Source organism: Salvelinus namaycush, chromosome 2, assembly GCF_016432855.1.
Source record: "Salvelinus namaycush isolate Seneca chromosome 2, SaNama_1.0, whole genome shotgun sequence".
NCBI classification, from domain to species: Eukaryota; Metazoa; Chordata; class Actinopteri; order Salmoniformes; family Salmonidae; genus Salvelinus; species Salvelinus namaycush.
Window position 1 is genome coordinate 32441114 of NC_052308.1, and position 26471 is coordinate 32467584.

Genomic DNA, 26471 nt, shown 5'->3' on the forward strand with positions numbered 1-26471 from the left:
TTGGAGGATGGCCTGGTGTCAAGAAGGGCATCAAAGCCACTTCTCTTCAGGAAAATCATCAGGGACAGACTGATATTCTGCAAAAGGTACAGGGATTGGACTGTTGAGGACTGGGATAAAGTCATTTTCTCTGATGAATCCCCTTTCCGGTTGTTTGGGGCATCTGGAAAAAGCTTGTCCGGAGAAGACAATGTGAGCGCTACCATCAGTCCTGTGCCATGCCAACAGTAAAGCATCCTGAGACCGTTCATGTGTGGGGTTGCTTCTCAGCCAAGGGAGTGGGCTCACTCACGATTTTGCCTAAGAACACAGCCGTGAATAAAGAATGGTACCAACACATCCTCCGAGAGCAACTTCTCCCAACCATCCAGGAATAGTTTGGTGACGAACAATGCCTTTTCCAGCATGATGGAGCACCTTGCCATAAGGCAAAGTGATAACTAAGTGGCTCGGGGAACAAAACATTGATATTTTGGGTCCATGGCCAGGAAACTCCCAAGACTTTAATCCCATTGAGAACTTGTGGTCAATCCTCAAGAGGTGGGTGGACAAACAAAAACCCACAAATTCTGACAAACCAAGCATTGATTATGCAAAAATGGGCTGCCATCAGTCAGGATGTGCCCCAGAAGTTAATTGACAGCATGCCAGGGCGGATTGCAGAGGTCTTGAAAAAGAAGGGTCAACACTGCAAATATTGACTCTTTGCATTAACTTCATGTAATTGTCAATAAAAGCCTTTGACACTTATGAAATGCTTGTAATTATACTTCATTATTCCATAGTAACATCTTACAAAAATATCTTAAGACACTGAAGCAGCAAACTTTGTGAAAATTAATATTTGTGTCATTCTCAAAACTTTTCACCATGACTGTAGTATACCCCTCTGGTATGTCTGCTGCCATTTCAAAACAGATGCAACATTGATAGTGTGACATCAGTCTAACTCATTTTAAGTTTGGGTGTTTCACACATCACCATGATCGTATCACATCATGAACTGAAATAAAAGTGACTGTTCTCATGCAAGTTTGTATAAATATGACTGACTAGGAACATTAATTATTACTTGATTGAAATATCAGTTTAATAATGTTGACTTGAATAACATGTTAGTAAACAGTGTAATTTATTGAGGCTATCCATGATGACACTTCATCGGTGGAATGTAATTATTCTGTATTGATTTTATTTAACCTAATCTGATTACAATCAAACGTGGGTTTGTTGGTTGGTTTTGTTTAGGCATAGATGTATCTGAAAATAGATCTAGTCATAGTCCTACTAGTGATGGGAAGTTCCGCTCTTTTTACTGACTCTGATCTTTTCGACTCATTTCATTCATTTGAGTCAGTAATGCCCAGAGCACGCAGGACCCCCCTACTGGCAAACGATGAACTGAAAACTCAAAAGAGTAATGATTCTACATTCACATGTCGTTCACCATAGGCCAGGGTTCCCCAACTGGTGGCCCGCAGGCCAACGGGGGTGGTTTTATTTGGCCCCCCAAGTTTTCTGAGCAAAAAAACAATGGGTCAAGCATAAATTGGCTTTAAGTCAGGGCATTTATATTTATTGTGCTTCGCTGAGCAGAGCTGTGGTGAAGGGAGTTGTCAAGGAAGTGAGTTTGTGTCAATGCGGAGCTATACAGAGTCCTCGCCATTGTACAGAGCTCAATGTGGCCTATGCATGCCTCCGGAGGCTCCGCAATTGCTTCACACCATCCATATGGCGCCTGGCTTTAAAATGAAGGAGTCGTGACTCTCAGTCAGTAAAAAGAGTAATTCAAAAATAACCAATCTTTAGTGAACTGCACACTAAAATGCTCTGCATGGTCAATTGTCATCTTCAGTGGCCATACAGCATTTACTGCATGCGGAGTCCGCAGAAGTCAGAGCAAACATACTTTTGGCGCTTTGCAGAGCTGTTGTCAAGGAAGTGAGTTTGTGTTTATACAGGACCTCCCGCCCACACCTACTGTCAACCAATAATCTCAATGTGGAGCTATACTGAGCCCTCCACATTGTTACATTTGAGTGGCGCGCAGCAATGCGCTACAGAGCTTGATTTGGCCTCTGCATGCCTCCAGAAACTCTGCAATTGCGTCACACCCTCCGTCCACAATTTCGGATCAAGCATAAATTGGCTTTTAAGGCGTCCTACGTGAGCTCTTGCGGATAGGAAGATGGATGAGGAAACATGCAGGGTGAGGTCGGGGAACACCCTGGAACGCCGTCATCGGATGACATAAAACAGCACTATATCAGGTGGACCCTGTCGTCTTAAATTATTCATATGTTTTCACTGCTGCGCACCAACGTGCATGTAATTCTGTCAAGACTACGAGCTATGATTTGGACGATACTTTTGATTGTCCAGGGCATCCTGATCTTATTCATACTTGTTTCGAAACGCTCTAGGTGAGTACCCTTTTCTAAAATCACTGTTTTATTCGAGCTAATTTCTACTTTTGCAATGCATACATTGAACATAGCATGCATGCTTTTTGTATAAAACTGTATTGTAGCCTTTTCAAACTTGTTTTCACCTGTGCGCATATTTGCGTAGCCTACTTATTAATATATGTATTGCCTACCTATCATAAACTAACCCAGCATAAAGTAGTATTTACCATAAACCTAAAATAATCTAAATAGATCTTGATAATATCATAGTTGTATTGAGCGATATATTTAAATGAGCTGTCGCCTGTCAATCATTCTTGAGAGGCACAATTTAGATAATTCTGAGTTTAACCAAAAACCAAGGGATTTACTATAAGAAGTAAACAACATTACTTAATCTGTTAGTTTAGTGGCCTGTTAAATAACAATTTATCCTCCCACTCAACGCTGTGTTTGGAGTTTGGTTAAACAGCCAGACTTCGAAACTTCTGTCGATTTAAGGACTATTTCTGCTGGCCAGTTAAATGTAAACTTGCGTGTCTCAAATATTTTGTATCAAAGGTTCATGAAGGCACATCTGTTTTCATCCCTGTTGCTGTCTCCTTGGTTGTGAGGAACTGATGGGCTTGTTCTATTCTAAATGTTAATGGGAGAGTTCTGGTTTTAAAACTTCCTGGAAAAGCTGTATATATTTTACACACAGCTGTGTTACACAATGTACTGATAAGAGCCAGGCATGCAAATATTGATTCAATTGATGTATGGGTACAGTCACTATATTAAAATACAAAATATGTGCAATCAGTAATGTTGATATGAACAAATATAGGTATGAATATTAGCTGTTCAAAATTAATTGTATTCTGTTATTTTCTATACAGGTCAGAGAAAGAGCCACCTTTAGATAAAGGAGTTATTCCATGGTTAGGCCATGCCCTTGAGTTTGGAAGAGATGCTGCCAAGTTCCTAACCCGTATGAAGGTGAAGCATGGCGATATCTTCACGGTAAGAGTGGCGATATCCTCCTGACACCCAGCAATAAATGTTTGTTCTCTAGTGGACATCAATTCTTTGTCCATATCTCTAAGGCCATACAAGCCACAGTATTACGTCCTGTTGTCCCTTTGAGATGACATTCTGGGCTTTTCAATGATGTCACATGTGTGAGGTTGTGACTTTGACAACTTTATCTTCCTGGTTCTTAAAAAAATGTCTGCTGTCAAAATTAGAACATTTTATAGAAATTTGAAAAGAAGTGTGTAATTATTATTTTTGCGACTTTGATATTCAACTTGTTTTCTAGTAAGTGAATATCTCAGGAATAGTTAAGTGAGTTGTCAGTACTGTGTAATATTTTTTTTCACATTAAATAAGAGCTTATAAAGAAATATCCTCTGTAGTGGACAACCGGATGCCGCAACTATGTTTTTCACCTACTTTACCCATTGACTGTAATGTTAAATGTTTTCATATTTACGTCCTAATGACCGTTACAGATAACAATTTTGCACTTACAATAAAAGATAAATAACAATATTTTACAAAATCTCAATCTTAGTAATGTTTTCTTTTCACCCCAAACACTTTTTTGGGGTCTCAGGAGGATATAAAACACTATCCTCAATATCATCTACGTAAATGTACCTTAACCTGATCATCTGTTCTTGCCTTAATTCTCGAATACATCTACAGTAGATTCAATTCTTCACCATTCAGGGTGAGTGTTTGTTTGTGTCACCCTTATTAATTGTGTGTCTGTGTCTGTGTGTGTAGGTGCGTGTGGCTGGACGTTATGTGACAGTGCTGCTGGACCCCAGCTCTTATGATGCTGTGATAGAGGACTCCGTGTCCCTGGACTTCACACGCTATGCACAGGTTCTCATGGACAGGATCTTTAGCCTGCGGCTCCCCCATCACAACCCTGCTGTAGAGAAGGCCATGATGAAACAGTACGTCCCTATCGTTATCCCTAGCACAGTGTCACTCGCTCTTTTATGTGGGCCAGCCCAAAAACAGCTCCACATGCCTATTGATATGGTCAGAGTTCAAAATGACATGTTTTAAATAAGACAATTGAGGACAGCATTATCCAGCCAATAACTGGATCCTTACACAGGTATAATACACAACTGTGTGTGTGTAAAGTTGCTGCCTGGCTCCACCGTAGTCTAAATCAAAATGTTTCCCTCCCTGAGACAGAGAGGTGTCTGGGACCAGGGAATACTACATCAACCATCACCGATATCACTACCATCAGCATAAGTTGGTAAGCAAGATCGCGACAACAGGCATGGACGCTCTGTTCCTAGCTCCTAGTCAACTTTTCTTGTTGGTTATTACTGCACTGTTGGAGCTAGGAACATAAGCATTTCGTTACACCCGCGATAACATCTGCAACATATGTGTACACCAGATGGAGGCTCCTCAGAGGAAGAAGGGAAGGACCATTCTCCTCAGTGAATTTCATAAAAATAAAATAGTGAAATATTAAAAAAGTTATCCTTTTTTGATAAAACTGTACTAAATATATTCACGTCACCAAATAATTGATTAAATCACACTGTTTTGCAATGAAGGTCTACAGTAGCCTCAGCAGCACCCTGTAGGGTAGCACCATGGTGTAGCCTGAGGACAGCTAGCTTTTGTCATTCTCTGGGTCCATTGACTTCAATACAAAACCTAGGAGGCATATGGTTCTCACCCCCTTCCATAGATTTGCACAGTAATTATGACAACTTCCGGAGAACGTCCTCCAACCTACAGTGTCAGAGCTCTTGCAGCATGAACTGACATGTTATCCACCCAATCAGAAGATCAGAGAATGAATATAGTACTGAAAGCATAAGCTACAGCTAGCTAGCACTGCAGTGCATAACATGTTGTGAGTAGTTGACTCAAAGAGAGAGAGAAAGACAATAGTTGAACAGTTTTGAACAAATTAATTTCTTCCGAGAGAGAGCGAGAGAGATTTGGCTAGCTATATTTGGCCCTATTTTTTTTTAAACTTTCACTTATCTAGCGAATGCAGCTAGCTAGTTTAGCCTACTCAAACACCCGGCTCAAACAGAAAGGGATGCTATGTTAGCTAGCTGGCTTTAAGTTTTATTAATTTATTGCCATCGGGGCCCACCGGTGTAACTGCTTTCTGACTTTACACTGTAGTGCATGATTGTAGTGGGTTTACTAACGCGTTAGTTCTAGTGGCTATGTTGACTATGACGTGACAACGATGTAGGCTGTGTGTAGCAGTTAGCGGTCATGATATGAAGGTTTGGCTTGGAAAGGTTTTTTTGCCTGGTCAGACAGCTGATGTGTTGTGCACTGAAGTCCACAAGCGAAGGGAAAAGTTGAGAGGAGGAGAGCGTGTAGATAGTTGTGAGAAGCAAATATATATATATATATATATATATATACAATGAGCAAAGTGATCATGCTGTTTTAATGTAGCTGCTATGAAAGTGAATTCTGTTTGCGTGTGATCAGAGGTGTATTCAATCAGCCAATTCTGTTGTAAAATGTTTCTTAAATGGAAGCAAACGCAACAAAACGGGGATAAACATACATAAATTTGTCCAATAGAAAATCACATTTGCAACTGTTGGATTAATGATTACACCCTAGATCAGCTAGATGCAGGCAAGAGTGTACAAGGCAGTACTGAATGTGTCACTGTAACGGTTCTCGATGGCTGAAGGAAGAGTGGACCAAGGTGCAGCGTTTAAAGTGTTCATGATTTAATTTAAAAAAAACACATCGAACAAAAACAACAAACAGGAGAACGAAAGCGAAACAGTTCTGTCTGGTGCAGACACAAAACAGAAAACAACTACCCACAAAACACAGGTGGGAAAAAGGCTACCTAAGTATGGTTCTCAATCAAAAACAACGATAGACAGCTGCCTCTGATTGAGAACCACACCCGGCCAAACACATAGAAATAGAAAACATAGAACAAAAACATAGAATGCCCACCCCAACTCACGCCCTGACCAAACCAAAATAGAGACCTAAAAAGGATCTCTAAGGTCAGGGCGTGACAGTCACTGTCTGTCACCTTGATTACAAAAAAATATTTTGACCTGTTCACCTACATTGTAAACTCGTTCATAGGCTATGGTTGTAGCAACCTCATGATGGATACATGGAAAATGTGAGTACCTACAGTGGCTTGCAAAACTATTCACCCCCCTTCCTATTTTGTTGCCTTACAACCTGGAATTAAAATGGACTTTTTGGGGGGTTTGTATCATTTAATTTACACAACATGCCTACCACTTTGAAGATGCAACAAACAAGAAATAAGACAAAAAAACTGAACTTGAGTGTGCATAACTATTCACCCCCCCATAGTCAATACTTTGTAGAGCCACCTTTTGCAGCAAATACAGTTGCAAGTCTCTTGGGGTATGTCTCTATAAGCTTGGCACATCTAGCCACTGGGATTTTTGCAAATTCTCCAAGGCAAAACTGCTCCAGCTCCTTCAAGTGGGATGGGTTCCGCTAGTGTACAACAACCTTTAAGTCATACCACTTTGACTAGGCCATTCCAAGACATTTAAATGTTTCCCCTTAAACCACTCAATTTTTGCTTTAGCAGTATGCTTAGGGTCATTGTCCTGCCGGAAGGTAAACCTCCGGCCCAGTCTCAAATCTCTGGATGACTGAAACAGGTTTCCCTCAAGAATTTCCCTGTATTTAGCGCCATTCATCATTCCTTCAATTCTGACCAGTTTCCCAAGCCCTGCTGATGAAAAACATCCCCACAGCATGATGCTGCCACCACCATGCTTCACTGTGGGTATGGTGTTGTCGGGGTGATGAGAGGTGCTGGGTTTGCGCCAGACATAGCGTTTTCCTTGATGGCCAAAAAAGCTGAATTTTAGTCTCATCTGACCAGAGTACCTCCTTCCATATGTTTGGGGAGTCTCCCACATGCCAAACACCAAATGTGTTTGCTTATTTTTTTCTTTAACTTTTTGATATAGGGGGCAGCATTTTCACTTTTGGATGAATTGCGTGCCCATAGTGAACTGCCTTCTACTCTGTCCCAGATGCTAATATATGCATATTATTATTACTATTGGATAGAAAACACTCTGAAGTTTCTAAAACTGTTTGAATGATGTCCGTGAGTATACTAGTTCCCATGCTTTTAAAATAACGGTTCTGTTCTGGAATAGTATGGATCACTTTCATTCCAGGTTCAGTTTCTGTTCCTTGAAAAATTTCATTATTTTCCAGTTTTCTGTTCTGTTCCCTGAACCAGTTCCAACCCCTGGTGCATACAACAAATGTGCTCACCTCGCACCATGCTGTTGCTGGGCACTGTTTGTCACGCCCTGACCTTAGATATCTCTGTTTTCTATATATTTTGGTTAGGTCAGGGTGTGACTAGGGTGGGTACTCTAGTTTTTTGTATGTCTAGGGGTTTTGTAGGTCTAGGGGTTTTTGTATGTCTATGTTGGCCTGATATGGCTCCCAATCAGAGACAGCTGTTTATCGTTGTCTGTGATTGGGGATCATATTTAGGCAGCCCTTTTTCCCACTTTCTGGTGTGGGATCTTGTTTTTGTATAGTTGCCTTGTGCACTGCAATACTGCACGTTTGTTAGATTCTTTGTTGTTTTGTTGTAAGTTTCACTATTAAAACCTGTTTGGGATAGGGGGAAGCTTTTTCACTTTTGCATGAAATGCGTGCCCAGAGTAAACTGCCTGCTACTCTGTCCCAGATGCTAATATATGCATATTATTAGTAGTAGTAGTATTGGATAAAAAACACTCTGAACTGAAGTTTCTAAAACTGTTTGAATGATGTCTGTGAGTATAACAGAACTCATATGGCAGGCAAAAACCTGAGAAAAATCCAACCAGGAAGTGGGAAATTTGAGGTTTGTAGTTTTTCAAAGCTTGGCCTACCGAATACACAGTGTCTATGGGGTTGCACTTCCTAAGGCTTCCACTAGATGTCAACCGTCTTTAGAAACTTGTTTCAGGCTTCTGCTATAAAGGAGGGGGGAATGGGAGCTGAATGAGTCAGTGGTCTGGCAGAGTGTCTCAGGCTCGTGATGCGCGCTCCTGACAGAGTTAGCTCTCGTTCCAGTGCTTTGCTACAGACGATGGAATTCTCCGGTTGGAACATTATTGATGATTTATGTTAAGAACATCCTAAAGATTGATTCCATACATCGTTTGATATGTTTCTATGACCTGTAACGGAACTTTTCGAGTTTTTGTCTGGACCTAGTGCTCATGAAGATGGATTACTGGGCTGAACACGCTAACAACTAGTGGCTATTTGGACATAAATGATGGACTTTATGGAACAAATCAGTCATTTATTGTCGAACTGGGATTCCTGGGAGTGCATTCTTTTTTATTTATTTATTATTATTATATATTTATTTATTATATATATATATTTTATCCCATTTTCTCCCCAATTTTCGTGGTATCCAATCGCTAGTAATTACTATCTTGTCTCATCGCTACAACTCCCGTACGGGCTCGGGAGAGACGAAGGTCGAAAGCCATGCGTCCTCCGAAGCACAACCCAACCAAGCCGCACTGCTTCTTAACACAGCGCGCCTCCAACCCGGAAGCCAGCCGCACCAATGTGTCGGAGGAAACACCGTGTACCTGGCCCCCTTGGTTAGCGCGCACTGCGCCCGGCCCGCCACAGGAGTCGCTGGAGCGCGATGAGACAAGGATATCCCTACCGGCCAAACCCTCCCTAACCCGGACGACGCTATGCCAATTGTGCGTCGCCCCACGGACCTCCCGGTCGCGGCCGGCTGCGACAGAGCCTGGGCGCGAACCCAGAGACTCTGGTGGCGCAGCTAGCACTGCGATGCAGTGCCCTAGACCACTGCGCCACCCGGGAGGCCCATCTGGGAGTGCATTCTGATGAAGATGGATTTTGGCTGGATTGGGCTCTGAGCGCCGTACTCAGATGATGCTTTTTCCGTAAAGTTTTTTTGAAATCTGACACAGCGGTTGCATTAAGGAGAAGTCTATCTTTAATTCTGTGAATAACACTTGTATCTTTTATCAATGTTTATTATGAGTATTTCTGGGATCTGCAAGATCACCAGATGTTTTGTAATCAAAACGTTACTGCACGTAACGCACCAATGTAAGCTGAGATTTTTGGATATAAATATGCACATTATCGAGCAAAACATACATGTATTGTGTAACATGATGTCCTATGAGTGTCATCTGATGAAGATCATCAAAGGTTAGTGATCCATTTTATCTATATTTCTGCTTTTTGTGACTCCTATCTTTGACTGGAAAATGGCTGTGTTTTTTTTTTTACTTGGCTCTGAACTAACATAATCATATGTTGTGCTTTCGCTGTAAAGCCTTTTTGAAATCAGACACGATGGGTAGATTAACAAGATATTTATCCTTTTTGTCCTCAGGCACTTTGAGGGGGAGAGCCTGTCCTGCCTGAGCAGCACTATGCACTGCCATCTCCAGTCCCTGCTGCTGCAAGCCCAGAGGCCCTGTCACAACCAGACTGACTGGAACACGGACGGGCTCTTCAGCTTCTGTTACAGTCTTCTCTTCAGGTATGTTTGGAGGGGTTCAAATTGTCATGGAAATTACCACTAAGGATTTAAAGTTAAATTAACAGGTCTTTAGTATCAAGGCTGGAGAGGTTACAACCAACTTAATACTCTAAGTACAAGTTTGTCAGAAGCTCTGAAGGGATGCTCTCCCTTTAGCACTCTTTATACTCATGCACAAACGAGGCGTCTCTGCTCTCAGGGTGCAATAATCTGATAATGACCTTGCACACACAGTTTCTAGGCGTTGGGCCAAAGTAACAATGTGTCCCTTTCTGTTCTTCTATCAGTCCCTTCCCTGAGAGCAGTCACAGAACATCCTAACACAATAATCAGGACTCAATATGCTACATGCATTTGCAGAGACACAGAGGACACTAAAAATGTCCACTACACTCCCTTCTTTTATCACCATATGTGATAACAAAAATGTATTTTACTTCTTAACATACATTCAGTCTATCATCAGGAGTGCATTTAGTAAATACTGATTCTTACATACAATAGACAAAAATCCATCTTCATATTTAATACCTTTCCCATTACCCTTCACATTATAAGGTTGCTGTTGTTTAACAACCTAACTTAAAACCTTCAGGTATTTTATCAAACATGGATACTAACTCATTCTTGTATATTATCATCAATTGTAGGGGGAAAGGGGAGTTCCTGGAGAGACAGCAAGTTATCAGTATCACCTTATTTAGTAGCATTGAACATGATAGTTGCTGAGATTCTAGTTGCCAGGGAAGTACAAAAGGCCTTACATCAAGAAAGCAAAATGATCAAACACTTCAAACAAAAGATTCCAGCTATTACCCACTGAGCTATCTGGGAGCCCCAAGCTCCAAATAGGCCTTTCAGCCAACCAGTAAACACCCACTCTGATTTCCCAGAATGAGACTTTGTAACTGTGGCAATGTAGTTAGCAAGATCAGTCACATTTGATGACACATCTGGGACAAAAGTGCAGTATTCGTCGCCAATCAGTGCACAAGTACCCCCTTGACCTGCCAATAAGTAGTTTTGCAGGGCCACCTTACGGGGTGCTTTTACTTCCTCATTCAGAACAACAAAGGCGTCTCCAGTAGCATTTTCCATTTTCTCAACTTTAATAGCCAAATCTCGAATTTGATCTGAGGCACATGCAACTCCATATTGGGGCAGCAAAACACGAGCGAATTGGGAGAAGAAGGTCTGCACCTGAGTGACATCTGCAAGGGATTACTTATTAAAATGAGTGGTCGGCTGATGATAGTCTCTGAACAGAACCCTCAATTCTGTTTCAGTGTTTCCAAGGACTCTCATGGCCAGCACCACAAACCCAACAGTACATGTCCCTCACCAATTAGGTGGTAAACTATAATAAGCAAATCTGCCACACAACCAATAGGTACCATTTGGGGCTCCTTTCAGTGTGATAGACTTATTTTAAACAACAATTGTATAACTCACATTTCCTGGTGCTCCTGTAACAGAATCATGTACTACAAGAGAGCAGTTATTGCTACCATTCACCAACATAGTACAGTTACAAACATTTTCACCCAAATGGTTACTCCCAATTCCTCTAATACACCAGGGGGCTACCAGGGATTCTACTATAGGGATGGGTGGGTCACTGTAATTGTTTGGTCTAGGATATACAAAGCTGACAATAACATTGTATATCGTAAAACAAGTCATGGGGTTGGGATTCATTGGGGGGGGGGGGGAATTGGCCAATGACAATTTTGAGGACAGTTGAATAGTTACGTTTACCCCTGCAAGGAAACCCCTATATATGGGAGACCCTTACCAACTCCCACAGGACACAACCCACATACCCAACAAGAAGTATTTTATGAGGTGACATTTGCCATCATTCCAGCTCGAGAGAGGAACAGATTCCCTCCCTCATCTTGACCTTTTACTTCAGTTTTCCTTTGGCTGACTTCTCCTTCTGGACCACTACTCTGAGTCTGCGGTGGTCCCTTTGGCTCGGGACTTTCATCTTCACCTGAACGGTCAGTCACTGTAGGGCAATCAATGGTTCCAATCAGCACAATGGTACAGATCCAGGGAGGCCACACAGCCTAAGGGATGGGACTCCCGCCATCCTCCTCAGGGGCAGGAACTTGTCTGCAGTGCGAGACATGAATCCAGGTGTCCCTCTCAGCTACCATTTTACCGCAGTTCGGGGTGGTCAGCAAAACCTGATATGGTCCTCTCCAACAAGGATCCTTCCAGCTCTTTCTTCTGTAGTTTTTCAACACCATGAAGTCGTCAGGGCACTGACAATGCTCAGTTCCTCCTGATAGATTGGGCAGAGAAGCCTTCACCTGTGGGAAGAGTCTTAAGAACATTGTTAAGTGAGACTCAGTATGTCTTCTTTCATTCCCTGCAACGGCAACCTCTTTTGAGGAAATGGCGTGTTAGTCATTCTCATGGGTTGCCCTGTCAGCACCTCATGGGGAGAGAGACCAGTCACTGTGTGGGATCTGCCTCTCATGCTCATCGGTGCCAATAGAAGCACCTTCACCCATGTCAGGCTTGTTTCACCAATCAGTTTAATCAATCATTTTTTTAGGGTTTGGTTTTCCGTTCTACCGCATCCCCAGATTGAGGATGATAGGCACAATGGTTTCTCAAATCAATCTGTAAAGCCTATGACAGGGACTGAACAATCTCATCCACAAAATGTCAACTATTGTCAAAGGAGACTTTTGACGGCAGACCCCACCTTGGTATGTATGATCTCTCTCAGAAGAGCCTTTGCCACAGCTGCTGCTGTAGCTCTCCTGAAAGGAAAAGCTTCAATCAATTTTGAAAATATGTCAACAATCACCAAACAATACTTGTTCCCCTCACAAGGGGTCAACTCAATGAAGTCCATCATCAAGTGCTCAAAGGGGCCCTCTGGCCAGGGATTGGACGCGTAGGATACTGAAATGCTGCATCCAACATTATTAGTCATACAGATCACACATTTCTTACAAAATAATTCTGCAAACACCTTTTGACACATGGTCTTGACCATGTGACAATTTAACAAGGTATTGGAAAGTACAATGGGGCATGGCAGGTCTATTAGAATCATCAAGCCATACACCTGAGGTGTCCTTGTGGCAGTGTTCAGCCCACCGCCTTATCTCAGTCGCATCAGCTGCTGCCTGCAAAACAACAACATTATTAGGAGAGAAGAGGTTAATGGGAACAGGAACTGCTGCCATCTGTAGAAAGGGGAAACAGAATAGGAAGCAGCCAGCTTGGCTGCACAATCAGCTTTAACATACATGCTCTGGTTAAACCAAATAACTCTGCTGCATGAGCAGACAAGTGAGGGGGAAGTCTAGCACTTTCCACAGTTTGAACAGCGGTGACAACCGCATAGCCTACTAAAGGTTCACCCTTGTCGTTCCTGAATTCAAAAGAGGAACGTCTTTGTGCAGCCAAGCTGGCTGCTTCCTATTCTGCTTCCTACAGTCCATCTCAATGGTCAATGGGTTAAGCACAGTACATATTTTCATGCTTAGAGTAGTATCCCACATGCCTAAAGCCAACTCCCTGGTACTGTGTCAACACAGTAGACATAAACCCATGATTCTCAGAGACAAAAATATGGAATGGTTTGGTGTGGTCAGGCAAACCCTAAACAGGGGGTCAATAGTAGAGCCTGCTTTAACTTAATCAAGGCTAATTCAGTCTCAGGGGTCCATTCCACCACTTCAGACATTTACATCTTTCTGCCATGAATGTCTTGGCATGTGACAAATAAAGTTTGATTCGAAATACAATCCTGAGGAGGCTGTACTGTCTCCTCATAGTCTTTCAACCATGGGCGGCAGTATCCAGCCACTCCCAACAGAGACATCATGTGCTGCTTAGTAACAGGTTTAGGCAGGGACTTTAGGCTTGAGGCAATATCTTTAGAGAGGGCGTGACCATCAAAAATAATGTCATGACCCAAATATTTAACAGAACTTCTACATAACTGCATCTTAGAGGGGAAAACGTTGACCATTTTCAGCTAAGAAAATCAACAATGCCTTAGTATCTTCGTGACATATTTCCTCAGATGGGGAACAGACCAACAGGTCATCAACGTATTCAACCACAGTACTACATCCAGAGGGAATACAACCTTCCAGGTTCCTCGCCATTTCCTGGGCAGAAACGGCAGGTGATTCAATGTAGCCCTGTGGCATCACTGTCCAAGTAATTGTTTCCCCAAGAAACGGAAAAGAGTACCAATACTGTGACCTAGGGTCAACAGGGATGCTGACAAATGCATTAGCCAAAACTATAACCGAAAAACAATAGCTGCCTGGGGGAACTTGGGGAATAATAGTAAGTGTGTTCAACACCAAGGGTGCTCTTGCGTGAACAGCATCATTAACTGTTCTAAGATCTTGCACAAAATTATATACACCAAATGGCTTCCTAACAGGTCGAATAGGGGTGTTACACAGATAATTTGGGCATGAGATCAAAGACCCATTTTCAACCAGGGTCTCGTGGATGGGAATAATACCCATTTCTGCTTCTTTGCTGAGATGGTACTGATTTTTATATGGTCTGTGATTATTCTTCGGGACAACTTTCACTGGGGTGGCACCTCTCATCTTCCCAATATCAATCTTGGAGACAATCTTGGAGACACTTCATCCAGCCATAGTATGTGGGAGTTATCTTGAGACACAACCATCATATTCTCGGTAGGAATAGGTTATTTCTTTGGTATCGTTCGGGTGGTAGCACAGAAAGGAGAAAAAGGTTGCTGTTGATGGTGACCACTTCCCATCACCTTCCCAGGCCACCCAATCAGTGGCTGTCATCACACTCTTCATCCAAGGGTCAACATCTCTACATTCTCCCCCCCCCAATTTTTTTTTTTAATACTACAGTGTGGGACAGCACCTGTTACTTCATACAGTGCTCTCTGTACATCAGACAGCAAAACTCCGGCACCTGTAAATTCCTCACCGTAGTATATTCCATCAATTGTCACTTCCATTCTGCTTTTTTGCTTTGTCCATCTTTGTTGATATTCAGGGTCTTCTTCACACGAGCGGACCGCTGCTGTGCAGTGAACATGTTCTGGGACCTCCCATGCACAGTGGTGTGGAGAGGTAAGTGATCTCTCGTAGTTCACCTTCCACCTCAGGATCGTTCAAATGCCAGGCATAATAACACTGGGACATGCATGGGTATATCTCATTTGTAGGGGAACGGAGGGACAAGCCTTCAGCAGTGCATGCAGCAGTCAGATTTATCTTGCACATCAGATCTCTTCCCAGGAGGTTGACAGGGCAGTCGGAGGAGTACAGATTTTTTATTTAGAGGGGCAGATAGCAGCCCCGGTGTCTACTAGGAATTGAATTTTCTGGCCAAGTATTTCAATTTCTATCAGGGGATTTTCAGCAAGGTGGTAAGTTTCAACATCTAGCATGTGGTTCTTCATCATCAGAGTGTTCTTCTGTTTCCACCTCATCCTATGTTTGTTCCCACCAAAGGGATTTCCAACCCTTACATCTTCAGGTAGTCCTGGCCATTCCCATTCACCCTGGTCATCTCCATCACCAGGACAGTCCCATTGAGATAATGGTGCCGGAGGGGATGGCTGCCGTTTTACGGTCTCATAACCAAATGTGCTTTTTTTTCACATTGTAACTTATTTTGTATATAATGTTGCTGCTACAGTCTCTTATGACCGAAAAGAGCTTCTGGACATCAGAACAGCAATTGCTCACCTCAAACTGGACAAAGATTTTCTTTTTAATGAGTCCGACGCGAAGGATATACTGCTTCCCCGAGACCAGGGCCAAATCCCTGTCATTTACATGAAGAAAAGACTGAGATACAGGGGGCGGAGATCGTGGTACCTTGTGAGAATTTGTCGGGGAGTGGGTTAACTGCCACTACCATCCGTCCTATTGGCCAATGTGCAATCACTGGAAAATAAACTGGATGATCTACAATTAAGACAATCCTACCAATGGGACATTAAAAACTGTAATGTCTTATGTTTCACAGAGTTGTGGATGAACGACAACATGGATAATATAGAGCTGGCTGGGTTTTTCATGCATCGGCAGGACAGAGCAGCTACGTCTGGTCAGACGAGGGGCGGGAGTGTGTGTCTATTTGTCAATAACAGCTGGTGTGCAATGTTTAATTTTAAAGAAGTCTTGAGGTATTGCTCGCCTGAGGTAGAGTACCCCATGATAAGCTGTAGACCACACTATCTACCAAGAGAGTTTTCATCTATATTATTCGTAGCCATCTATTTACCACCACAAACTGATGCTGGCACTAAGACTGCACTCAACGAGCTGTATAAGGCCCTAAGAAAACAAGAAAATGCTCATCCAGAAGCGGCACTCCCAGTGGCAGGGACTTTAATGGAGGCAAACTTAAATCCGTTTTACATCCTTTCTACCAGCATGTCGCATGTGCAACCAGAGGGTAAAAAAAATTATTTGGCAAATCTAACCATAATTATATCCTCCTGATTCTTGCTTACAAGCAAAAACTAAAGCAGGAAGTACCAGTGACTCGCTCAATACAGAACTGGTCAGATGACGCGGAGGGTATGCTATAGGACTGTTTTGCTGGCACAGACTGGAATATGTTCCGGGATTCATCTAATGGCATTGAGGAGTATAACATTTCAGTCACCGGCTTCGTCAATAAGTGCATTTACGCCGTCGTCCCCACAGTGACCTTACGTACATATCCCAACCAGAAGCCATGTACTACACACAACATCCGCACCGAACTAAAGACTCAGAGCATGCGCGGACCAATACTCAAGTGTCTTCATTGACATTTTCAACCTCTCCCTTACTGAGTGTGTAATACCTACATGTTTCAAGCATCCCACCATAGTCCCTGTGCCCAAGAAAGTGAAGGTAACCTGCCTAAATGACTACCACCTCGTAGCAGTCACATCGGTAGCCATGAAATGCTTTGAAAGGCTGGTCATGACTCACATCAACGCCATCATCCCAAAAACCTTAGACCCACTCCAATTCGCATACCGCCCCAACAGATTCACAGATGATGCAATCTCAATCGCACTCCACACTGCCCTTTCCCACCTGGACAAAAGGAACACCTATGTGAGAATGCTATTCATTGACTACAGCTCAGCGTTCAACACCATAGTGCCCACAAAGCTCATCACGAAGCTAAGGACCCTGGGACTAAACACCTCCATCTGCAACTGGATCGTGGACTTCCTGACGGGCCGCCCCCAAGTGGTAAGGATAGGCAACAACCCATCTTCCACGCTGATCCTCAACACGGGGGCCCCTCAGGGGTGCGTGCTTAGTCCCCTCTTGTACTCCGTGTTCACCTACGACTGCGTGGCCAGCATGACTCCAACACCATCAATAAGTTTGCTGATGACACAACAGTAGTAGGTCTGATCACCGACAACGATGAGACAGCCTATAGGGAAAAGGTCAGAGACCTGGCAGTGTGGTGCCAGGACAACAACTTCTCCCTCAATATGAGCAAGACAAAGGAGCTGATCGTGGAGTACAGGAAAAGGAGGGCCGAACAGGCCCTCTCGAGTCGAGAGTTTCAAGTTCATTGGTGTCCACATCACCAACAAACTATCATGGTCTAAACACACCAAGACAGTTGTGAAGAGGGCACGACAACACATTTTCCCCCTCAGGAGAGGCATGGGTCTTCAGATCCTCAAAAAGTCCTACAACTGCATCATCGAGAGCATCCAGACCGGTTGCATTACCGCCTGGTATGGCAATTGCCCGGCATCCGAACGTAAGGCGCTACAGAGGGTAGTGCGTACGGCCCAGTACATCACTGGGGCCAAGCTTCCTGCCATGCAGGACCTGTATCCTAGGTGGTGTCAGAGGAAGGCCCAAACAATTGTCAGACTCCAGTCATCCAAGTCATACTGTTCTCTCTGCTACTGCAAGGTAAGCGGTACCACCGGAGGCTCATCAACAGCTTCTACCCATAATAAAAATAAATACCCCCAAGCCATAACACTGCTGAACAAATAATCAAATGGCCTCCCGGACTAATTACATCGACCCCCGCCCCCTTTGTTATTACACTGCTGCTATTCACTGTTAATTATGTACGCATAGTCACTTTACCCCTACCTGTATGTACAAATTACCTTGACTAACCTGTACCCCTGCACATTGACTCAGTACCGGTACACCCTGTATATAGCCTTGTTATTGTTATTTTGTGTTCCTTTTATTTAGTTAATATTTTCTTAACTCTATTTCTTGAACTGCATTGTTGGTTTAGGGCTTGTAAATAAGCATTTCACGGTTGTGTACATTTTTATTTTATTTTCTAAATGTCCTGGCTTGCCACAGTTGTAGCAGCTCCAGTCTCTTCCTCCAGAGGCGCCTTGCACTCCTTGCCCTCTTCCCATTCCTCTCTCAGCATCATCCTTGACCTCCAACTCCACGGTATCCTCTTCCTCCAGCGAAAAACATAAACTGTGCAGCGTGTAGTTTAGCTCCAGTCTTGGAGTTCTTTCACTTAATCTGTCTTTCTGCATGGGTGATTTAAGGTTTGACATCAGCTAGGGTCTTTGTCTCCCAGCAAATGCATGTATGGGTCACAGCTGTCTTCAGGTCTTGTCGCAGGCTAGTAACCACGGCATGGCACAGCAGGCTGCCATATCATTCTTGGTCAGGTGTCAGATTAGAGTGGTGGAGGAAGATATTCTCCATTCGTTCCTGATATTCCTCAAAGCTCTCATCGGCCTTCATCATGGTGGAATGTATTTCTGCCAGTCTGTGTGCTTTTGGGTATGTTGTCTTTACATTATCAAACACAGCAATGAGTTGGTCAGCACGGTTGGCTCTGGTTGCATCACTGTTCCAACCTACCTTACACTGGTTCCACTTGAACTTCAAACACCGACAGGGCATTTCCTCACTTTCACAGGTGGGGGGGTTATACATGGCAATGATTGCTCTCACCTCTTCTTCAAACTTCACAGCATCTTTCGCAGGGTCAGTCCATGCTGTCCAATCTTCTGTCTGACACAGTAGCCCCTTACCAAATTTCTTTGCCATCACTTTACTGGGTCTCTTTGGTGCCCAATCTGGGTCTTTATATATACTTTTACTGTTCCATTTTCTTACTTTTAATTTTACCTTATCAGTTTACATTACTCTAACAATTTACTCATACCTCAATCATTCTGCGAACTAATTTCCCTTTTTCAGTAAATTAGTCAATCATACAAAAATCATTCCACTCAATCACTTACTATTCTCTAAATCCTTAAATGGAGTTCCCAGAACTTCCATGTAGATCCCAGAACTAAGTAAGTACTAAATAAGCTGATAATGACCTTGCATACACAGTTTCTGGGCATTGGGCCAAAGTAACAATGTGTTCCCTTCTTTCTGTTCTTCTATCAGTCCCTTCCATGAGAGCAGTCACAGAACATCCTAACACAATAATCAGGACTCAACACGTTACATGTAGTCACGCATTTGCAGAGACACCGAGGACACAAAAAATGTCCAACACTATTCTTCTCTCTTGACTCACTCACTCACTCACTCACCCACACGTCCCCCAGGGCCTACGTCAAACACCTGGGATAAACAGTTTACGCACAAGCCCGTTCCACGAGCCACTTTGTTTGTAAATACACCAAGAAGAATGTTGAGTGGCACGTAAGAGGCATCTAATGAAAGAGCAGTGCCACCCATGCTTATTTGAGCCTCCCTCACACAAACACTATGCTTCTAGGCTGCCCTTCCTGTAGCACTCTCCACGCCTGCACACTGTAGAAGGCTTTTTATTTATAGCGATGCCAGAGATGTTTGAGTTGGTCATTTAAACACTCAGCGTCCTAATGCGAAGCAGATAATGTAACCATTACTACTTTTCGCGTGAGAGAAGTTTATACTAGTAAAGGCCCACGCTGTGAACACTAATCAGGTGGGTGAGCAGTGGAACACAGGAAGAGTACCTGTTGACCTTAAGTGGGAGGACATCGATAGGAAATGAATCTTAACCATCACTTAAGGCAACTTCAATCAATGTAATGACTACTCTTTGACATGGTTTCCTATGCGTAATTGCTACCTAAACTAGCAAGCTCTGTTTGTTTGGCATACCACCTAGTCTTGTATATCTGAGACCTCAGGTAACATGCCGGAACATTGTTACATTGTGGGAGGCAACCTGTCTGACTAGGGAGACAACATTCTACCTTACACCCACAAACTCACCTACCCACTCTCTCTCCCTCAGGGCAGGGTACCTCACACATTTCGAAGGGGAGCAGAAAAGTAACAGAACAGACCCCATTGACGTTTACGCGGAGTACCGGACGTTTGACAACCTCCTGACCAAAATGGCGAGGACCACGCTAAAACCAGGTGACTAAATGAAACATGGTCTCTGAAAGAAACATTATGAACCACAAGGTTTTAAATCTGTGTAAAAGTACAATGGCAGATGGATGTGGGAGTTGATAAAAATAAAGAGTAATTGTGTCCGATCTTAGGGCTCAAATAATTTTGAATGTGGTATTATAGATTTAATGTTTTACCCTAATTTTGAATGTATTATAAAGATTGAATAGAGGGAGAATTCAATCTGTATTATTATCACTTTATATGACTCAGCTTTTTGTATCATTGAGTCGTCTGGCTGTTTGTGATATGTCATTTGTCCATGGACTCACTGTGGTGACCTCATCAGTGAAAGGACTTTAGGTTTGTTTCTCGGTTGCCATGGTGCGATCACTGCAGTGAATTATTTTATCTGAGCGGGTCATATGTTTGAATCCTATTTCCGATTCACACTGGCATATTACTCATGGACGCTATGTCGTCTCCTCTCACTCTCACACCTGTTTCATACTCACTGTCATACTCACTCACTGTCTGATGTTTCATACTCACTATCTGATGTCACCTGACACACCTATGTCTTCTCTCACCATTTCACTGTCACCTGTCCCTTTCATCCCCTTATCTCCGATTATACTCTTCTCTCACGATACATACTGTATATGTTTTTACCTCTAGACTTACTACCACATATCTCCTGTTTCTGATAGTATCTGCCCCACCCGTGTCACTACTGTCACCTCTTTCCATTCATATGGCATGTGGATATCATTGATGTTTCATGTCACATGACTCACTCTTTGCTTCATCTTTATGTCATGCTCATTTACATTAGTAAAATACAGTGCATTCGGAAAGTATTCAGACCCCTTGACTTTTCCCACATTTTGTTAACGTTAGCCTTATTCTAAAATTGATTAAATCGTTTTTTTCCCCCTCATCAATTTACACACACTACCCGATAATGACAATTTTAAATTTTAGCAAATGTATTAATTAAATACTGAAATATCACAATTACATAAGTATTCATACCCTATACTCAGAACTTTGTTGAAGCACCTTTTAGCAGCGATTACAGCCTCGAGTCTTCTTGGGTATGATGCTACAAGCTTGGCGCACCTGTATTTGGGGAGTTTCTCCCATTTCTTCTCTGCAGATCCTCTCAAGCTCTGTCAGGTTGGATGGGGAGTGTCGCTGCACAGCTATTTTCAGGTCTCTCCAAAGATGTTCGATCAGGATCAAATCTGGGCTCTGCCTGGGCCACTCAAGGACATTCAGAGAAGCCACTCCTGCGTTGTCTTGGCTGTGTGCTTAGGGTCGTTGTCCTGTTGGAAGGTGAACCTTCGCACCAGTCTGAGGCCCTGAGCACTCTGGAGCAGGTTTTCATCAAGGATCTATCTCTGTACTTTGCTCCGTTCATCTTTCCCTCGATTCTGACTAGTCTCCCAGTCCCTGCTGCTGAAAAACATCCCCACAGCATGATGCTGCCACCACCATGCTTCACCGTAGGGATGGTGCCAGGTTTCCTCCTGCATAACTTTATTTATTAAATAAATGTAAAAAGTATCCAAATATTGTGTTATATGTTCACTCAGGTTCCCTTTATTTAATATTTGGTTTTGGTTGATGATCTGATAACATTCAGTAAAACTATGTAAAAATAGAGAAAATCAGAAAGGGGGCAAATACTTTTTCACGGCACTAATCACATTAACTCTGTTTAACCTGTGTGTGTGTGTTTGTTTGTTTGTTTGTGTTTACTCTTGACTCACCTGTCTGTGCCTGTGTGTTTTTGTATGGGTGTCTGTCTGTCTGTCAGAGGAGAAGAGGACTGCCCAGAGTGTGCGGGTGCGTCTGTGGGAGCTGTTGGCCCCGGCGGGGCTGGGTGAGGGCTCGGGGTCCAGCACCTGGCTGAGATGCTATAGGCACCTCCTGCAGGAGGAGGGAGCTGACGAGGAGACACAGAGGAGAGCCCTGCTGCTGCAGCTCTGGGCCACACAGGTCAGTCATATTCAATGCCCTAACTCACCTCCCTGTGAGTTCTGTCATTGTTACAAAGCAAGGGCTGCCCAGCTATTTAAAGCTGTTCTGAACAGGTCTCATGAATGATTGGTGAAAATCCCTGTTGTTCCATTACACACATAGATAGAAAAATTCCTTTCTATTCAATAGCTTTTTGGAGGTGGGCCAACAATGACACCAAGTTATTTAGCAGCACACCCTTCTGGCTAGCAGCCATCTTAAACATGACAATGTTCCAATACAAAGACGCTCACATGCCAATGTCAGATGCTAGTCTCGATTGGTTAGGGTTACCCTTTGTCAAATTCAGCTTTCAACACAGTGCGCCTCTCAAATTCTGATTCTACTGTGCCTGTTTGTCTGCCACACCTTTTATGCCTTGTCCAACCATTGTAGAATCGTTTTATAATAAGTGATTATTCTTGAAAGACTAGAAATAATTACGAGCCCGTGCAGTGCTTTAAGATGAATACTAATGCTGTATTCTCAACCACTGGAGTGTATGGAAAACCCCCAGAACAGTTAGTCCTTATTTTAGTGTTGTTATCTAAGAGAGGGCAGATATACTATCTCTATGTTAGACTACTGCGAGTCCCAGTGGCCTTCAACTACACATGGCCTCAGTGGGATTGTCTCAAGCTGTGTTTCTCTTCCGTGCTAGAATTGTTGTCTGCACTGCAGTCTGCTCCTCCTGCTCTAATAAGTATTTCACAACAGAAAGACAGACATGAGTTTAATACTCATCTTTACCACAAGAGTGCACTGGTAGCCTCTTTATGTAGAGAAAAGTGTATGATGTCAGCGAAATGAACCCTTGGAATCCCAAGATGGAAAAAGTAGGCTGTAAACATAAAGATGTCTTCAAGTGCATCTGAACACATTCTGAGACTAAGTACATTCTGAGTACACTCTGCTTTGCAGGGTTGGGGTCAATTCCATGAGCCCAACCCTGCTGCTTAGACATTACTTCACCCATTGAGAACTGATAACTGCCTCTAACATTTCCCACAGACACATGATCTACCATCATCATGTAACTCTTGATTGCCATCTTTCAGTTCCCTTTTTTTCAGTAACCCTAATAATTTAGTTAAGAACAAAAGGTGTTACCAACAATATCCTCACCAAACCCAGTCTCTTCCTTGTGGTATTATATTGCATACAACTCCTAGATTGTATATTGTGCAGTTTATTACATAGGAAACATTGTTTGGTCTGGAGGCAATGTAAATTCAGTGGTCTTTCCAGTCATGTACAAACACAGAGAGATGGCCATGGACAGGCCAGTGTGCCCTCAAACACTCCATATTGAGTATCTGTTTGGTGTCTAATGTATTTCCTTTTGAAGTAAGCCATTACAGCACTTACTTCCTGACAGGAAAGGATTTAACTGTACAGACAAGTGTTGGTTGCCCTTTGTGTGAACTACACGACTATGAGAGAAAATAATAAGAGCTGTCATGTAGTGTGTAATGTTCTCTTCTCCGATTACATAATTGCTACCTGTACAATCTCTCTGTGAACTACCAGAGAGGGAACTCACTGTCATTGCCTTCATATCAATCTTCATTTGTGGCCAGGGTAATGTTGGACCTGCTGCATTCTGGCTCTTGGGTTTCCTGTTGACCAATTCTGAGGCCATGAGGGCGGTGAAGAAGGAGTTCAGCAAGATCTCAGGGCAGGACTCAGTACAGTGTCCCCTACTGGACAGGCTACAGCACACACCTGTGTTTGGTGAGGGTTTCTTGTTTCATGGGTCATCGGCACAAAGACAAGGAGCTTCATCCCTATGGGCACATGTACCCTAATGAACAGGGTATTTCTGTTTAAAATCATGAAAGAGAGAGGGGAGGGGGAAAAAGAGATGGAGAGGTGCTGAGAGGGGGAGAGGAAAATTGAAAAGAGAGACACATACAACACACACACACATACACACTGTTCCCAGGCGAGTGGCCACACAGTCTTTCCCTGAGACCCTAATGAGCTCAATGACTAAAAGACCAGGGCAGATCCACCTGCTCAGACTATGAAAGATGCTCTCAATTAGCTAATGGCTCCCATGTCACCATCAACAGGTGGTCTAACCTCTAGTGCAAATAATGACACTAACCTGAATATAGTAACCTGACTAGCCCTTTTTAATGTGTAACTCCTCTGCAGGGAGTCATCAAATAAGAATGACCTTGGTGAATCTATTATGAGGACATAACCCCTACAAAACCCCAAGCATTTCGCTACACCCGCAATAACATCTGCTAAATATGTGTATGTGACCAATACAATTTGATTTGATATGCCTAATGAGTCTGTGTACATTAGTGTTCATCTTCTTCTTTTCTTTGCCCTCCCAATCCCAGACAGTGCCTTAGAGGAGACGCTGAGGCTCAGTGCTGCCCCTTTCATTACCAGAGAGGTAGTGCAGGCAAAGACCTTGCACATGGCCGATGGGCAGGAGTACAAACTCAGGAGTGGGGACAGAGTGTGCCTGTTCCCATTCATTAGCCCTCAGATGGACCCTGAGATCCACCAGGAACCACAGGTATGGATGTCACTTGTCCCTCCCACATTATCAAAGAATAGCTCCCTAATTAATGGACAATAAAGATTAGTTTCAAGTCCATCTGCGCATGTTGTCTATCCTATACAACACTAGTTGTATTAATTGTATAGCACAGGTTGAAGAAAAGGTACAGTAATAATCATTGACATTTGTTTACATAAGGAGGAAGCACACCTACACAGTTTCTAAGTGCCCCTGGATTACTGATGGAGAGGGAGAAAAGGTTAAACCCGTAACACTGGACCACTACAGGATTAGCCTGTATGGCACAGGAACACAAACAGAAACACGGCTAATAGGTGTGGGAAGGGATTTAGTAACACGGCTGTGTCATTCTGTTGTCCTTCTCCACCCTACAGTACCATCCAATTAGTGGAATATGCAGGGAAATTGAAATAATAGGCTAATATTGCCATGTGATATGATATGGTTGCGTGTTGCAGGAAGCGTGAGGGAACGGTCATGTTTGATCATCATTTGTCAGTATGAGCTGGATTCACTGCTTTACCTCCCTGTGTTTCGTGTCATAGAGATTCAAGTATGACCGCTTCCTCAACCAGGAAGGCTCTGTGAAGAAGGACTTCTTTAAAGGAGGGAGACGGCTCAAGTACTACACCATGCCATGGGGCGCGGGCACCAATGGCTGTGTGGGAAAACGCTTTGCTATCAGCTCAATCAGACAGTGAGTGTCTGAGTGTTCCCTGTGGGTGTTAGGGGAGGGCAGAGGAAGTCGGAGGGGGTCAGAGGTCCCCACCTCACCAGAGTCAGGGACAAACTAAATTCTGGGACAGACAATTGATTTGGGGAGATGGAAGGCTTAGCAGCTGTTTGTGACTACGCAGACTCCTCCAGGTGTCTATGCAAGATTGGGTTCCAGTGAGATGAATTTCACTGCTATGCAAATATCCCATTCCAAAGGAAAATACAAATGGGGTATGCAAAAACTGGTATATGCAAATAGAAAATGTTACAGTTTAGACACGTTTGTAATGTATTATGTCAACAACTTACCTATTGTGTCTCTCTCTGTGTGTTCAGGTTTGTGTACCTGGTGCTGTCTCATCTAGAACTGGAGCTGTGTGATCCAGAGGCTCAGATGCCAGAGGTGAACACCAGTCGCTATGGGTTTGGAATGTTGCAGCCTGAAGGAGACCTGGCCATCAGATATAAACCTAGACGGTCACATTGAAGACAGAGAGGGGTGCGGAGATCTCTCAAACCAGACATCAATTTATGCTCATATCAAAGTGTTTGACATATGTCAATATAAAGTCAATATATGTCAATATAAAGTATGTATTTTTGTAACAACACAAATGTACAGTGTAATGTTATTGTGCTATTTATCTTGAATTATAATTTATATATTTCACTTTAAAGTGTTTGTTTTTGTTCTTCACTATATGCTGTATCAATGATTAGCTTGGCTCAATAAAACCAGCCCCAAGTGTTTAAAGTGCTTTCCATATAAACTCTTGCCCCACCTAATTACAATGATATATATTTTTAAATGTTCACAACAATTTGGAGCTTATCCCAGTGATTAAATGGTG

General features: G+C 43.1%; 1 protein-coding gene across 1 annotated transcript; it reads left to right on the forward strand.

Moving 5' to 3' along the window:
- The first annotated feature begins 2080 nt into the window (after window positions 1-2080).
- LOC120025390 (prostacyclin synthase-like) lies at window positions 2081-26471 on the forward strand. The gene is made up of 10 exons (XM_038969945.1): window positions 2081-2423; window positions 3290-3413; window positions 4182-4357; window positions 9832-9981; window positions 20230-20357; window positions 22156-22337; window positions 23939-24092; window positions 24716-24897; window positions 25449-25600; window positions 25957-26471. Exons 1-10 carry the CDS (start codon window positions 2299-2301, stop codon window positions 26105-26107), a joined length of 1524 nt encoding a protein of 507 aa, XP_038825873.1. The 5' UTR covers window positions 2081-2298; the 3' UTR covers window positions 26108-26471.